At 52.2% G+C, this 17228-nt stretch overlaps 1 protein-coding gene across 3 annotated transcripts in view; it reads right to left on the bottom strand.

The window, feature by feature from the left end:
• The window catches only part of SLC39A11 (solute carrier family 39 member 11), a 321461-nt gene extending 311231 nt beyond the window's left edge, over positions 1–10230 (bottom strand). For all 3 annotated transcript variants that reach the window (XM_044247527.1, XM_044247529.1, XM_044247531.1), the window contains exons 1-3: positions 10146–10230; positions 6629–6747; positions 1940–1978 (exon numbers count right to left, since the gene is read on the bottom strand). In XM_044247527.1, coding sequence (XP_044103462.1) covers positions 1940–1978; positions 6629–6736 — 147 coding nt within the window. In that variant the 5' untranslated portion in view covers positions 6737–6747; positions 10146–10230. The remainder of the gene's footprint in view (positions 1–1939; positions 1979–6628; positions 6748–10145) is intronic.
• Between the last annotated feature and the right edge of the window lie 6998 nt (positions 10231–17228).

Below are 17228 nucleotides of genomic sequence, written 5' to 3'. Positions count from 1 at the left end.
ATTGAATTTTTAGGAAAATCCATGTGAGCCTAGGGCTCTAACTGCTTAAGCAACAATTTCCTGGATTGAGTTACCATTACAACGATAAGTAGTACAGAACAGATTGCTAACCACAAAAATATAATATACTGTTTTATAATTATTAAGCATTAAAAAGTAAAATATTCTTAGAAATGCATATTTTCATGGATGGGGCCTTTTCCTTGTTTTTTCAACTCATCTGTGCTTCCACGGACAAATATTAAGCGGTCATCACTAGAATCTGACAGAGCTGGGAATCAACTTTATTTCTATTTTTTCTTTCCTTCTTCTTTTTCTTTTTTAAATGTAAGCAAAAAGAAAATGTGTTCACAGAAAGAAGAGGATGGGGAAAAAATAGACGCTTTGTTACAATACTGTCATTTTGCTCTCCGAATTTTACCCAAATTACAGGCCCCAATCCCAGAGTGGGCCATCATAGAAAACTACTTTTAAGGATCTCTCTGCTAACAACTGGATTACAGCCACAACCAAAGGACCAGACAGTGCCTGCACCACTGGAGGATCTATGCCCAGGATCAGAGATGCGAGGCCTCACTTGTTCCACACCAGCACCAACATTTCAAGGGTTCCCCTTACACATGGAGATTTTGCCCCCCAGAGACAAGGTAAGAAGGGAAGACTGTGTCTTTCTTTTGTAAAGCAGGGGAGGGCAAACATGTAAGGGAATGCAGGAAAGGGGAACAAGCCCCCAGGGCATCCTCAGGCAGCACGGTTTTAGGGAAGACGGCCTGTGGACACCGAGAGCCTGGAAATGGATTTCCACCCGGAAGGCCTCTGTGTTCTCTGGAAGGTACACGGACCCCAGTCCAATGGCTGCTGACTTAGGTGACCTCCGGGAGACCCCAGATCTCCCGGACTGTACAAACAGGGCAAGGGAACCAAATCCTAATCAACTGAAAGAGAAAACTATGTATTACATGACTTCCGGTGGGACGGACGCACGTGGTATCACCAGGACACATTCATGCCTGGAAAACGGGCTCTGCAGTCACCATACCCCAGGGTCTAACGCCCAACTCACAGGAGATCGGGGGGCTAGGGAACCAGACAAACAGCCCCCACCAAGAGGGCTATCAGCCAGATTCACAATGTAGAATACTCTTTGGGCATAAATGACCCATTTTCTCCAACAAATTATGGGAGTAGGGAAAAAAATGGGATTGTTCAAGAATAAAAGACACTGAAAAGATATAACAAAAAACTCAATGCAAAAATCTTGTTCGGATGCCGATTCTAACAGAACAATTTTCGATGACCCCTTTGAAAAAAAAAATGGAGGCAATCTGAACATGGACTGGGTGTTGGGTTACCATGAGGAATTGCTAATTTGGACAAGTATGACAAGAGGATTATGTTGTTTAAAAAAAAAAGTAAAGTCATTCCGTTGGAGATGTGGATTGAATTTACAGGTGAAATTACATGATGTCTTGGATTTGCTTTTACAGAATATTCCAACCTTTCAAGAAGGTTGGGGGAAAGTCAGAAGAAATGAGGTTAGCGAGTCAGTAACGACTGAAGCTGAATGATGGCTACAGGGACTCTCTCCACCTTTTTTCACATGTTTGGAGAGGTCAGTAACAAAAGGATTGTTCAGGGGAAGGGAAAGAAAGAATATTTAATTAGCACCAAGGAGAACCTGATAAGGCCCTCTTGAATACCATCATATTTCACAAGTCCTGAGACAGCTGCCTAACAAGAAAGCAAGCCTCCCGTATGGTCTCAGAGGCGGGGGCATTCAATAAGCAGGCCAGCAATTAGGGGCAGAGATAAGAAGGGGCCTGGAGACCACAGAGATGCATCTAGGTCACACGGGGAGAGTCTAGAAAAACCCCCTTGGCAGAGAAATGTCAGAATGAACACGTCTCTGTTTACATCGCTCCCACCACATGTTACTTACCCCTGCGGCAAAGCCAAGACTTCCATCCAAGATCCGCCTCTGAAAATATAAACAAGATGTTTCAGATTCTAAGGGATGTTTCTGGGGATAAAAGGAAACCATAAGACCTCAGAGAGCTACATGAATAAAGACGGGCCCAGGCCTGAGCTGCCAACCTGTCTGCAGGCCTGGATCAGAGCCTTTATTAACATGGGCCAAGAACCAAGGGGGAAAAAAAAATTGTTTGAACCTTCCATCCATCCCACAGCCCATCAGAGTGTGTTTTCAGAGACGCTTGGCTTCCACTGGCCCATATGTTGCCTCTGACCTGGCTCTCCCGTGAATCATAACTATAAACCTTTAGCCAAGTAGCTGGCCTGGAAGATGGAAATTGCCAAGTGCTCATGAGGACCCTGCGGGCCAACCCGAACTCTCCCATGCTGCAGCTGGGGGCCCAAAATGGCGCAGCCACGTTGGAAAACGAACCGGCAGCAACCACTAGCAGGGAACATATGTGTCGCTCTGACCCAGCAGGGCCACTCCTGAGCACTGAGATCACCACCTGACAGCAATGCACACTTGGATTCACTAAACACATGCACAAAAAGGCTCTCGGCAAGCAGTACTTGGGAGAGCCAAAACTAGAAGCCACCCAGATGCCCACCAACAGGAGAATGGATCCATCAGCGAGGACATGGTCATACGACAGAGTGCCATATGGCAAGGAGAACACGCACGACGTATGAATGAGGCCCATCAAGAGGCAGGGGCAAGGACAAACCAGAAACTAAACAGAATGGAACCAGCCAGACACAGAAGAGCCCATACGCCGTATGACTACTCCATTTATACGATGAAGAAACACACAGAAAACTGATCTCTGCTGTCAGAGATCAGGAGAGGGGCTGTCCTTACAGTGGAAGGTAGAGTTGCGGGGTAGGGACTGGAAAGGAGTCTGAGAGGCTGCTGTGGGCCACTACTGTTCCAGTTCTTGTGTGCTAGTTTCACAGGAAGCTGGGAACAATTGCCAAGCTGTGACATATGCACTTTTCTGTATGCATTTTATATCTCAATTTAAAAACATTTAATTTAATAGTCTAAGTTAGGGGTATCATCTATAGCCACATGGACATGTTACAGGCAGGCTGGGCAGTTGAAGTCCCCACTCTTTGAGCCTCCCAATGAAGCTGGGTAGCAAGGACCACTGGCTCAGCCCTCTCCCACCTCTGAGTGGCCGCGGGGTGCATGGAAGGGTCTGACGCCAGGCAGCCGTACAAAGGACAGTCTTCTCTAGGGGCGCCATGACAGAAGCAAAGTTGGCCCGACCCAATAATTTAATGAAACCAGACAGATCTAATAAAGACGCCAGGAAACATTATTCGACCAGCATTCATTCATCTGGATCCTGAAAGGAGAAAAATTATACGTTCTTAAATGTCACTAAAGCCTTTATTCCACTTTTAGACATTTATTTCAGGAAACTCATCAAGTACGTGCTCAAAGGTTTATGTTCATCATAAAGGTATTTCTAAAAAAAAAAACCAAGAAAAAAGGACATAACCTAATTGTCCAACAGTCGAGGAATGGTTAAATGACACTGGAGCCTTATGACAGAATGTGACACAGCCAGGTAAGTAACCCAAAATAATCGAAGGCATCAAAAAGCCTTTTAGTGGTGTAGGACGAATGCTTATGATATCAAGTGAGGAAAACTGGTTATAAAACATTACATACAATTTGATCCCTATCATGTAAAGAAACAGGCATAAATTTGCATATACTCAAATATAACTGAACAAATCTGAACAAAAAAGATTCAGTTTGTTTTTGTTTTTTTTCCCTGGGAAGTGGAATCAGAAACTTTTTTAACTGTTTATTGTTTATAGCAGTAATGTCCACAATAGCCAAACTACGGAAAGAGCCCAGATGTCCACTGACAGATGAAGGAATAAAGAAGATGTGGAGTGGGAGGGTGTGTGTGTGTGTGTGTGTGTGTGTGTGTGTGATTATAGCTATAAACACTAAGGAATATTACTCAGCCATCAAAAAGAATGAAATCTTGCCATTTGCAACAACATGAGTGGAACTAAAGGGTAAAATGCTAAGTGAAATAAGTCAGTCATAGAAAGACAAATGATTTCACCCATCTGTGGAATTTAAGAAACAAAACATGAACATAGGGGAAGGGATGCAAAGGGATGGAAAAAATTAAATAAGATGAAAACTGAGAAGGAGGCAAACCTAGACTCCTAACTCCAGGGCACAGGCTGAGGGCTGCCGGAGGGGAGCTCCAATTGCGGGTGGGGTAACCCGGGGAATCGGGCACGAGGGAGAGCACAGGACGTAACGAGCCCTGGGTGTTCCGTGCCACTGAGGAATCCCTAAATTCTACCTCAGAAACTAATAGACAATAAATTTTTAAAAATTTCAAAAAGAAATTTTTGTATTTTTCTTTAAGCTTTTCCATTCTTTACAAGCTTCCTACAATTAAAAGCCAGTTTTGAGTGAAGCTTTGGAGAGCTTCACTCTTCTTTGGAGAGCTTTGGAGAAGCTGTGGAGGGCAGAGAGCACATGTCTACTAGCCCACGGGGTCCTTGCAGCAGCCCCCCCTTGCCCGAATGAAAGCACAGGTGTGCTCAGGGCGTCAGAGCACATCTCTGTGGGCTCCTGTCTCCGGCCTCCTGTCTCCCAGCAGCAAGCCTCACGCCCACTTCCTGTGCAGAAAGGGTTAACATGGCCCACCCCAGCCTACAGCGCCATTGTGACCAGCTCCCGGCAGAGTCCTTGGAGACTGAGGCTCTCGAAGGTGCCCTGGGTGGACACATCCCGCACGTGCTGCTGCAGTTTTGTGGCTGGGGGAAGGAGACGGCAGGAGCCCCTCGCCGGAGGGAGGGAGCATCGGAAGCCTGCGCACAGATTTCCCCAGACGCCGCCTGTCTCTTTCTCCTGCTTTGGCAACTTCACTTCCTTCCAGCATTAAATCTGCCATGAGTACGACGACAAGCTGAGGGGCATGGACCCTTCTAGGGAGCCACCGAACGTGGTGGTGGTCTTGGGAACACCTGCACGCAAAAGTTTTCAGCAACTTCTCCTGATCTCGGTGGTTACACTAACACGAGACAAATTAGGGGCTCTGAGGCTCCAAAGGGGATGGGAGCACCTCTGTGAAGAAGGGAAGGTACCTCTTCCCTCCGGAAGAGCCCCCCAGCACTGGCCGGGGCCCCACACACCCACCGCGGTGCTGCGGTTCCCCCAGCCCTCCAAGGGCAGCCCCGTCCAGGGCGGCTCAGGCCTCGCCTTGGTGAAAATAACGGGGGGAGATAAAACTATGGGCTGCTCTGCCCTAGAAGGGCACAAAGAAGAGACCCCAGAAAACCTGGCATGGGCTGTCGTGAAGGAGGAAGAGGGACACGTGACCCGGAGCCCTCCCCTCTGCCTCCTGGGTGTTTCTCACTCAGGGATCGGCTTTCCAAAGGTTTCACCACCTGTCAACAGCAAGCAGGGGATCCAGGCTGTGTGCCCCCAGTTCTGTGTCTCACAGGCTCCGGACCTCCCACGGAGGAGAGTGGTGGGGCGGGGGTGGAGGTGGGGGTGGGGAGATCGTACGTGACATCAAATACCTGTCTTACTGGTCTCTAACACAAGACCGTCGGGCTTGCCAACTTCCTACACTGTGTCACTGTGTTTTCGTTTCCAGATCCGGCTCACGGCATGTTGAAATGGATCTTAAATCCCTTACTCGCTTATCACTCCGGCAATTTCTAAGGCTGCCCGCTGCACAGGTGCAGGGAGTTTGCCTTCCTCCAGACACATATGGACGGATGCTCGAGGCCTATGGCCCCAAGGAGTCAGGGCTGGAGAAAGGAAAAGAATCTCAGGCAGGTGAGGGGGGCGGCGGGGGTTGTGGAGCAGCGGGGTGGGGTACGGGGCGTGCATTGTGGGGGAGGGGAGAGTGCAGGGGCTGTGAGATATGTGTGTGGGGGACGTGAGGGTATATGGGATGTACGGGGTGGGGGACATACGGAGGGCTGGGGTGCGCATGTGGACGGGTGGGAATATAGTATGTGTGGGGTATGTAGGCAAGTGTAGGGGAGGGGGAGGGACAGGATATAGGGGCACGCGGGGGTGAGGGGGTGTATGGGGGGGTGGTGTGTGAGGCATGCAGGCACAAGGGTGAGTGCGGGTGCTGGGGGGGATGGGCAGAAGTTGTGCAGGGGTGGGGGTGGGAAGGGAATCTGTAGAGGCGTGGGGAGATGAGTCTGTGTGTATCTATCCCAAAGGGGGTCAGGGAGGGAATGAAAAGATGAGATAAATGAGAAGGGGAACAGGTACCCTTCCCTTCCTCCAAGGGTCTACCAACAGTCAAGCCAGCTCAAGGACACAGGGCAGGGCGGCCCAACAGCCAAGCTGAGCACCTGCACCAGGCCTGAAGGAGACTTGCCAGAAGCTAGAAACCACGCCAGGGCCAAGGGAGCCTAATAACATGACAAGCCTTCCTAGTCCCTTCACACCAGGAGGGGAGCAGCAGCAGACACCTGCTCTCCTGGCCTGGTAGGGAGAGGAGGAGAAGCCAGGACAGAGAACAAACACCTCCTGCGCTGGGGGGCGTGGCCAGGGGCATGAAGGGGTGCGCCAGCCACCCACAGTTGTGGTTTTCCAGCTCACTCAAACTCCCCCCCAAAACCTCAGACCCGAAGCAAGGCGACTCACCTGTCCACTAGAGAACACGAACACGAGAGCTGCCCCGGCTGCCGTCAGGCCCCATGTGAAGAAGGTTCCCAGGAGCGCCTGGAGCACAGAACTGTGGCCTTGCAGCATGCTGGAGACGCCTGTGTGCAGAGGGGCAGGAGATGGTCAGCCACCGGCAGACTCTTGCAGGGACGCTCCCACGTGCTAGGGAGCCCAACACCCTCCACCTGGGCAGGCCTGTTGTCTGGGTCATTGCGATGCACCTCGGCCACGCCATCCCTCAAGGGCATCCATGACCGGGCTCAGGCCCAGCCTCTTCATCCAGGCCCACCAAGAGTCAGAAATCACCCAACCCTGAAAGGACAGACCTAGGGGTCCTTAGGGAGATGCCAGGGGAGCCCACGGAAGAGGTCAGAGCCTTAGAACACAGTTCCAAAGAGAAGCAGCTCCCAGAATGTGGATTACTTAGCTGGGAGGAACAGAGCTCAGGAGGATCTGATTACAGCCTTCCAGCACATTCTGCCTGCTCTAGCTGCGCTTGTCCAGCATTGGTTCACGCTCCTCCGAATACAGGCGACCAATTCGGATGTCCTCTTGAGGCTCTCCCTCTTAAGTCCTGACCAAACCTTCAATGGCTTCCCACGAAGGATCCCGCGGCAGCTCCCCCATGACTTGCCAAGGGCAGCGGCACCAACTGTCACCCAACCAGCCTTTCAACAACTAGCCAGACCTTTCAACAACTACCCCCTGTGCGGGTACTATACTCTCCCTCGGCAGAGTCCTGAATGGCGCCCTCCACAAGTCCCAGAGGGTGCTGGCTCCAAGCCACTCTTCATCTGGTTCCCTCCCGGAAGGCTGCCCTCCTTCCCTCTCTGCAGTCTGTGGACCCAGGGCACGTTCTGCCGCCCGCCTGGTGTCAACGTGGACTCCATGCTTTCCAGACCCCCTCCGCTCCCACCCCACCGCCCATCCGCGGGGCCTTCTTTGTCCGGGCTTGCCTCCTTCATCTTTGATAGCGTTAGCTGAAGAACAGGGATGATGCCTTTTCACACTTGGCACCCCTGGAAAATCGGGCTTCCTGGCATTGAAACAATACTTGCTGTATCGAAAAGGGCCAGCTTACCTGGACGGGACACTCAGCAAGGACAAGGAGACGGAGCCATACGTGGCATTTCCCCGTCACCTAAGCACACCACTGCCGACATGGAACTTACACCACTGCCCACCAAGGAAAGAAAGGGAAGTACTATTTCCTCTTGGTTTTGCCCAGAGAACCTCCTCTAGGCTTTAGCACGTTTTCAGTTCTAGCTCTGACATGACAGGGAATCAGACTCTGGCTGTGGAAAGTTACAGGGCAGGGAAACCCATCTGTTGAAGAGTGCTGTGTTCTGGTACACAAACATCAGGGCTCAGGGCCTCTTCTCAAAGGGCTCATTCAGCAGCCCACTGGTCTTCCAGCACCCATGGAGCTGGACACATCCCCAGTGGGCTGAGCCCTGCCAGGTCCCAGCACTCTCGGGCCAGCCCTGGGCTTGCAGCTTAAGGACTAAAGAAACTGACTCTGTTGACCCTACAAGGAAACTGTGGCAGAGGATGGACGGGGCCGGAGACCGGGGATTGGGGGGGCCTTATGCCAAGAGGCTCGGCAGCATAGCTCGGATTCCAACCTGGTAAGGCTGTGAATCTCAGCAAACCCAGGTGAGCCCAGAGGAGCCCAGGCTCAGCTCTGAAGCCAGGAAGCCTCTAAGGGACACAGCCTCTATGGGTTCGGACTCTGTCTGAATAAAACGCAAGATGGTGACTATACCAAATAAGGGAAAAAATATATATTTTTTTAAAAAACCCGCCTATCTACATACTTCATCTTGTTACGTGTCACCGTAACAAGAGTGGTCGTGTTTGTTTGTAAACCAAGACTAGATCATGATACAACATTGCACTTCTAGCTGCTTGTGGATAAAACCTGAAACAACATTGACAAAGAAAGGCAAATAGCTATCATACTCTTAGTACTTACCATCCAAGACAGGTCGTAACAGAAAAACAACTTTTTTTTTTTTTTTCCAGTATTGACTGTGCCTTTTAACAGAACAGAAGAAGGGAAGCAATTTCCATTTGCCAACAAGCCAAAGTCAACGGGTTTATGGGCCAGCCCACAAGAGAGCTCTGGGTGTTCTGGGGGCCTGTGGGAGGGAAAGCACTACGCTAGCCTGTCTCCATTTACCTGAGCCCCTGAGACGTAAGAAAAAGGCACAGCAAGGCCAGGCACATCCTTTCTATCCCAAGAATCACAGTATTTATCAACGATAATGCCAGCCCATGGTGCTGGGGAGAAGTTTCTTCCACTTGCTATTTTGAATTCTCACTACTGGAAGGGTGACCTGAGCTGGTACCCCGCCTCGGGAAATGCAGGATCTCGGGCTCCTGACCGGACAAGTCCGTGACTTGCTCAATCAGAATCTGTATTTTTTTCAAGTTCCGTGAGGGTTTCTCACACTTGTTGCCGTGGAAAGCAACGGTCAACAGAGACCCAGAGCTTTGAAAGTGAGTTCTCCTGCCCTACAAGGGAGGGATTGGTCAGGCTGACGCGGAGTTGCAAGAGAAGGAAGTTTTCTCCAACAGGTTGCCCAGTAGCACCTTGAAAACAAGAGAGCCAGTCTCAGCCCCTCCAACTCAGCTTCCGCGTCGGGGCTCAGACCTCCTTGTGAGCCGGATGTTAACAGACAAACCTTGATTCATCTGCAAGAGGGAGAATGGTCCCCTGCCCTCCCCACCTTAAAGATGCCAACACCTCCCGACCTGTGTACACATTCTGCTACGGACACACAGGAGGGACCCCTGCCCCATACGGGATTTCTCGATGTTCTCTCCCTCGCAACCTGTTGCCCTGCATCCAAGAGCCTCAGGATGTTGGTGATGTTGCGAGGTGGGAACAGCACCCAGTGGAACTCCACACATACACGCCCCGACTCCACGAGGGGAATCCGGCAACGGGACTCGGGTTTGGGCCCATGCGACTGCAGGAAAATTCTCTAATACCTCACTGCTCAAAGTATGGTCCTCGGACCATAGGGACCCAGGGAAGGGTCAGCCATGCACAAGCTCGGGCCTGCTGCACGGTCCCCAGATTCCCAGTCAAGTTCTAGAGGCCGTGCTGAACCCCCAGAAGGAGCGGGAGGGGGCGCAGAGGGGCCGGACTGTAGCCACCTTGCTCCCAGGACTGGGGACAGGGGGAGGGGGGGCACATGCCCACCAGGAAGCACTGAACAAAGGGGATTTGGTGAGCCACTGTCAAAGGCAGGCTGGTCCACACCCTTCAGCGGACCCTGGCCAGGGTCAGAGGGGGCACCGGGCAGCCTTCCCCTCCTCGGCCACCTGCCACAGCCGCCCTGCTTCTCTTCCGACCTCCTCCTCGACCCCGGAGGACGCCCCCTTCCAAACTCCCTTTTGCCCTTCCGAATCCCACGCTCTCCTGCTGGCCCCAGACCCCGGGCCTCCAGCCCAACCAAGGCGCTGAAGGGAGAAAAAGCTGACTCACTACGGTGCCCTCTCAAGCCCCCACTCCACTTCCATCAGCCCCGCTGCCGCTGGCTCGCCGGCTCCACTCCCGAAGTCACTTCCTGCTTCCCTCCCCGCACACGTGTCCCTCCAGCCACCAGGCCCCGCCCACCCGCCGCGACTGGCGGATCCTGCCTGAAGAATAAATTCTCTGGTTCACAGCCCTCTGCAGGCTCGGGAACAGGTGGGGCGGGTAGAACAGAGTCCGGAGGCCAAGCAGAGAACATTCAGCAGGCAGAAGACTCCGCAGGCTCCTATGAAGCCCCAGAAATCCCGGAGAGAGCGCCTTGTAACGTCCCCCAACATCATTTGTCACGGCACTTGGCGGCTGATTCTGAGGCCCTGAGTGAGCAGCAGAACAGGACGTGTAGGGGGGCGGGAGGGAAAAATGGGGAGGGGGAGCTGGAACTTTCTACTATTAGCATCCTTCTCGGGGTCAATGGCCCTCAAACTATAGCTCCCATCAGCATCCCCAGCAGCAATGTCAAAACCTCGCTGAGGTTCTGGTTCTGGAGGTCTGGGTGGAGACCGAGATTTTCTGTTCTGAACTAGGATTTGCTGATGCTGTGGTCCTGGGAACCCCTCTCTGAGAACCACGGCTGCAGGTCAAGGGCTTTGCTCTCCAGGGGCTCTATAGAAAGACCAGAGGGTGGAACTGCTGGATTGAGCCAAAAATGAAAACAGGGTGCTCTGTTCAATTTGAATTTCAGATAAACGACAAAGAGTGCTTTCGTGTCAGTGGGTCCCGGGCAATATTTGGGACATACTTAGGCTAAACACGTATTTCATATTTGTTGTTTACCAGAAATCCTGATTTAGCCGGGGGTCCCATATGGTAGCTCATGAACCTACCAGAGGGTAAGCTGTTCAGAAAAACTGTTTGTTGTCACAGTGGCCACAGAGCAGGGGATCCCATAGGAGCTGGCTTCTGTCCAGCAACAGGCGGCCACCCACGCCTATGACAGCCCCACCTGCGCGCACTGTGTCGGGAAAGAAGGTGGCCTGGTGACTGCCGGATGCTCTGTGCCCTCAGGAGATTCTCAGACTCAGCTGTCCAACCACAGACCGAGGGGGCTTCCACGGCCAGGATTTACATTCTCACATTCTAGAAGCAGAAGGCCAGGATCGGTCCAACATCAAGGTGCAGATCTGGTCCTTGGTGAGAGCTGTCTTCCTGTTTTGCAGACAGCCGTCTTCTCACTGACCTCGAGTGGAGACCTCAGGAGAGATCTCTCTCCCTTCCTCTTCTTTCTTATCAGGCCAACCAATCCTGTCGCTTGAGGACCCCACCCTTATGGCCTCATTTAAGCTGGACCACCTCTGAAAACCTCTATCCCCAAATGCACCCTTCCTGGGGGCCGGGGCTGCAACAGGTGAATTTCATGGGTGGAGCCCTCCTGCGTGGGATTGGTGCCCTTCCAAAGGAGACCTCAGAGAGCTCCCTCACCCCTTCCTCCGTGTGAAGACACATGAGAAGTCTGTGACCCAGGAGAGGCCCCTTCAGCCCACCACGTGGACACCCTGATCTGGGACTTCCAGCTTCCAGAACTGTGACTGTATGCGCCACCCAAGAGTTTGTGGCATCTTGTCTCAGCAGCCGGAATGGGCGCAGATGCTCCATTTTACAGATAAGGAGACTGAGGCTCAGGAAAGCTCTGTAGTGACCTCAGGTTGACAGAGTGGTGTAGAACTCGGAGCCCAGCTGATGGCAGAGACGGTGCTCTGTCTCTGTGCATGGGACATACAGGGTTCACGGACTGAACACCCTGGTCAGCAGAGCCCCAGGCGGGCCTCAGGCTCGGAGGCCAAGCCCCAAGGGACGAATCCCACCATTTCCCTCCTTTCTCTCAATGACCCTGCATACACACACACACACACACACACACACACTCTGACCCAAACATACAAACTGCCTGGCTTTCTCACCCTCCCTCATGGGAAGAAGTGCTCAGAGTGGGGACAGACAGGAATGTTGTTTCCTTAAAGCCAAGCACACCCGCTCTTACCTCCAGCCACCCCCCTGCCCTTCCTTAGTCTCTCCCCAAAGAGCAAGGTGCCCTGTAGCTTCCATAAATGGGGCAGGGGGGGAGGAAGGGGGTGCACAAGAACAGGCCAGAGAAGGCACTAATGAAAGGGGGGCAGCGTGTTAGGCCGGCAAGGAGGGCTGGTCTCCCAAATGCCGAAAGGCCAGAAAACTAACTGATCTTGACAGTCAGCAAAGGAACCCCAGGGCAGTGGAATGGTGGCCCTTTCCAGGGGAATCACTGTGGCTTATCTGGGTAAGCAAGCTGGCAGCACCAACCCCTCGGAGCACGGGGGTGGGTTGGAGGGAAGGGGAGGGCAGTGGCGGCAGCTGCCCAGCGGGTCCTGGGTCTGTCTTTCTCTCCCCTTCCTTCTCTCCCCTTGCCCCTCCCCCACCCCCACCCTCCCACCCTCGCTCCTCCCTCCCTCCCTCCCTTGTCTGAGTTCTCCGTATTTCTTACAGAGGTCCTAGAGCTGCTAAGGACAGGCTTTGGAACCTGACAGCCTAGGAGGGATCCCAGCTTGGCGCGTGAGTTTCTTAGACAGCTACCCCAACTCCTCCCAGCCTCAGCCCCCCCATCCTGAGGCAGTGATTGGAGCAGAGCCCCCAACACCCAGCCCAGCACCCACCATGGCAGCCTGAAGGATTATCCCTTGGCCCTGTCTCCCTCCTTCCTGTCTGCCTGCCTTTATAAGATGGCTATTTCTGGGCCAGGCACTCTGGGGCGCCCGGGTCCTCCAAGGTCAACTGAGCACCTAGGTTGCTGGGAGTGGGGAGCGTTCGAGGCGGGGAGGAGACTAGGGCACATGTCATTGCTGGTACCTGCCCAGTGGCCTCCGAAGAAAAGGACCTCAATCTAAGACCTTGTGATTTCTTCCTCATACTAAAGTCATAATCATTTTGGTACCCACATTTCTATTTTTTTTAAGATTTTATTTATTTGATAGGCAGAGTTCACAAGTAGGCAGAGAGGCAGGCAGAGACAGAGAGAGGGGGAAGCAGGCTCCCTGCAGAGCACAGCCCGATGCAGGGCTGGATCCCAAGACCCTAGGATCGTGACCTGAGCCGAAGGCAGAGACTCTAAGCCACTGAGCCACCCAGGCACCCCTCTATTTTTCCCCCCTAAAGAGAACTCTTAAAATTGCATGCACATCAGAACCCACAAAACCTGACATGCCCTGGGTGCGGTTGGAGATTTCAGCTGGAAAGCAAATAGCTTTTTCCAGCAGGCAGGACAGTGACCCCCACAAAGATGTCCACATCCTCATCCCTGAAACTTGTGAAGAGAGACCTCCCACAGAGGAAGGGTCTTTGCGGCTGTGATTGAGTGAAGGAAGACTCCTGAGGCGGGGAGATTTATCCCAGGTTATCAGAGTGGGTCCAGTGTCATCACAGGGGTCCCCATCGGGGGGGGGGGCAAGAGGCGTGAGGACATGAGCTGAGGTCAGACCAAGAGATGCCGATGGCATCTGGAAGCCAGAAAGAGAAGGAAATAGATTGTCCCCTGGAGCCCCCCGAAGGAGAACAGCCCTGCCAAGACCCTGATTTTAGCACTTCTGACATCCGGGATTGGAAGATGATGCACTTGTGGTGTTTTCAGCAACTAGGTTTTCAGTACTCTGCTTCAGCAACCCAGGGAAACCAACACACCCCCGTGTGCTTGGAAGCATCTAGTTTCACTGGTCCCTTTCTCTAGCAGCCCCAGGAACCATCAGGACACACACTCGACCTCCGCCCACCATCGTGACTAGGACGGACAGACTATATAATTTGTGGGACCTGGCACAAAATGAAAATGGGAAACTACTTCTTCAAAAGGCAGGGCAACATGCCCTCCTCTGAAGTACTAACTGGGGCACCTGGGTGGCTGCGTCGGTTGGGCGTCTGACTCTCGATTTCAGTTCAGGTCGTGATCTCAGGGTCATGAGATCGAGCCCCATGTCGGGCTACACACTCAGCATGGAGTCTGCTTGAGATTTTCTCTCTCTCCTTCTGCCCCTCCCCACTGTGCTCTCTCGCCTCCTCTCGAAAGTAAATAAATAAAAAAAATTTTTTTTTTTTTAAGTACTGGGGGCACCTGGTTGGCTCAGTAGGTGAGGCACCTGCCTTCGGCTCAGGTCATGATCTCAGGGTCCTGGGACTGAGCCCCGCATCTCTGGTCAGTGGGGAGCCTGCTTCTCCCTCTGCCCCTCACTCTGCTCATGCTCTCTCTCTCTCTCTCTCCCTCTCACATAAATTAATAGAACCTTTTTTAAAAAATTAAATAATAAAATTTTTTAAAGTATTACTTAATAAAGTCCTTCTTTTCTTACGCATTTCTCCTCCGCTCAGACTTCAGTGTCCAACCAGACTTTGCTTACAAAACCCAAGCTCAGAGATAAAATTATTAGGAATTCCCAGGATGGTGACAGCAGGCCAGTAGATCAAGTGCAGAGCCTTTCTGAGTGAGGAACTCCTCAAACCCGTGCAGGTCTTACACCTGGCCCTGGCCCTGCCACAGGCACTGGGGTGGCAGGGCCAGATGGAGGAAGGCCACAAGGTCAAAATTGGGAAATTGGGCCAGGATTGGTTATTCAGCAAAAAAAAAAAAGTCCACAGATTCAGACCCAGGATGTTCAGGATGGAGGGAAAGCAGAGGTGCGAGCCAAAGGTGCGGGTGTAAGCCAGCCTGGGGAGGGAACAGAAGCAGTCCCAGGAGACTGGAAAGAGGGGTTGGACTCCCTGCTGGGAAACCTGGGATTTGGCAAGGACACATTTCATTCTTGTCGGAAGGAAGGACAAGGCAAGGGAAAAGCAGGCCCATCTCAACAATCAGAAGTTCGTGGCCCAATATCTGAGGTCCCCAAGTTTTCCAGGGGCTGAGGACATGATTAAGAGCTGAAAACAATACTGGATTTTGAGTTCAATAATAAAAAAAAAAAAACCTAGAAATTTAAATTAATAAGTGTTTAACTAAATGTCTATAAAACTTTGTTAATTGTTGACTTTGGTGTTCATAAAAATTTAATTACATTCAAAACACAATCCGAAGCTTAGCTTTTCTCACTTCAGGAGAATTCCTAAGTATGCATGATAACGGCCAAGAAACCACAGCCAATCGTAAATTAAATAAGCTTAGAGCCAAATGATTTCAAAGGCAAAATTAAAAAAAAATCTTCCTGATCATTTTATGGGGGAAAGAACATACTGAATGTGGAATGTGGGAACATTTTAATAGGCTTGCTGCAATGTGGGGTGAGATCTCAAAATGCAGGCATTCTTGGGGCGCCTGGGTGGCACAGTCAGTTAATCCCACGACTCTCGGTTTGGCTCAGATTCTAATCTCTGAGTCGTGAGATCAAACCCCACCATCCTGGCTCTGCGCTCAGCAGGGAATCTGCTTGAGATTCTCTCTCCCTCTGACCCGCCGGCTCGTGCTCTCTCCCTCTCCCCCTCACAAGGAATAAATCTAGGCAGGAGTTCTTTAGGGGCCTGCAAAGATCCCAAGAGGCCCCAGGGAACTGGGAAGGAGGCAGGATTGCAAGAAAGTTTATTCCTCTTTCCAAGTGGGAGCAGAGACAGAAGTCATCTCATCAGCAGAAGTTCCTAGAGGGCTGATGGTAGGGTTGGATGAAGCTTTCCAGAGAGGACAGTGGTCTCCTGCTATCAAAGCCCCCAGGGAGGAGCACAAGCAAGCCAGGAGCCACAGAAGATGGGCCGGTGGGGAGGGAGCAAGCCTCACGTATAGAAGGGAAGAAGGTGGGGAGATGGTCCCTCAGCCGTCCACAGTTGGGACAGGACCAGACCCAATCTCAACAGGTCCCATCGGACTGGACCGGGTGGGGACAAGGCCAGGACTAGAGATGTGTGGGTGCAGCGTGGGCTCATCTGAGAAGCCCCAGACAGTGCTCTGAATGGTCACCCCCAAAAAAGATATGCAGATCCTAACCCCGGTGCCCGTGCATGGGACGTTACTTGGGAAAAGCGTCTTTGCCAGTGTAAAGGTCTGGAGGGGTTGCCATCCTGGATTAAGCAGATGCTGCTAAATCCAGTGACACGTGTATGTACCAGAGACAGAGGGGAGACGACCAGGACATGGGGACGAGAAAGCCGTGTGGAGAGGGAGGCAGAGACCGGAGCAACAGGGCCACAGCCACGGAGACCCAGGAGCCACCACCAGTTGGACCGGGCAAGGAAGGATTCCACCAGAGCCTTCAGAAAGTGCGCCCCTGCCTGCATCTCATTTTCCAATTTTTTGGCCTCCAGAACCGTGAGGGAATCCATGTGTATTGTTTCTGGCCCCCAGTCTACGGTATCTTGCTATGGCCGCCAGGAGACGAAGGCACCCTGACTCCAACCATTTCTACCACAAGCAGGTGGGGAAGCCCCCAGGCACCAGGAATCGCCCTGGGCAAAATGCACAAGGACCTCACCCTCCCCATCCCTCTGCCATCATCAGAGGGCTGAGTAGGCAGACCAGTGTCAGATGCCCAGACATCTGCCTGGACTCTCCATTTTCCCAAATGACCCAGCCCGAAATGAACCCATGTCCTATTTTCCTGCCAGCCTTTCTGCCAGCTGGGCCAAGACTCCTGTCTCATCCCCGCCCACGCCTCCCCCACACAGCCCCCCACTACCTCCCACACACAACAAATCACTGTAGGGAAACCCAATACATCCTTTAACAGACGCCTTCAAATGTTGCCCCAAAAATGCCTGTGGCAGGTGAATAAAAACAGTAAAATACCTCCTAGCCAAAAAGTTTCCTCTGGCACCCGAGCTCTTGTTCAGAAAACCCCTCCTTTGGGTCTGTGGGCTTGTGAGTGACAGGGCCCAGGTGAGCATGAACAGAGGCATTTGTCACTTATGCCAGATGTGACTGTGGCCTTGAGGACCTGCCAGGGCAACAGCCATGACAGAAGCAATCAAGGAAGAGGTATGCAGGCTCCTTCCAAGGAACTGGGGCACTGCTCTTTGAACTCTATACTTTTTTTGACTTTTTTTTTTTTGCCAATAATTCAGTGGGCAATCTTCAGCCTGTTTCTTTCCCTCTCTGTACTG

This window comes from Neovison vison, chromosome 5 (assembly GCF_020171115.1).
Source record: "Neovison vison isolate M4711 chromosome 5, ASM_NN_V1, whole genome shotgun sequence".
Classification (NCBI taxonomy): Eukaryota; Metazoa; Chordata; class Mammalia; order Carnivora; family Mustelidae; genus Neogale; species Neogale vison.
The sequence above is the reverse complement of the archived record's forward strand: the minus strand, read 5'-3'. Positions and strand labels throughout refer to the sequence as shown.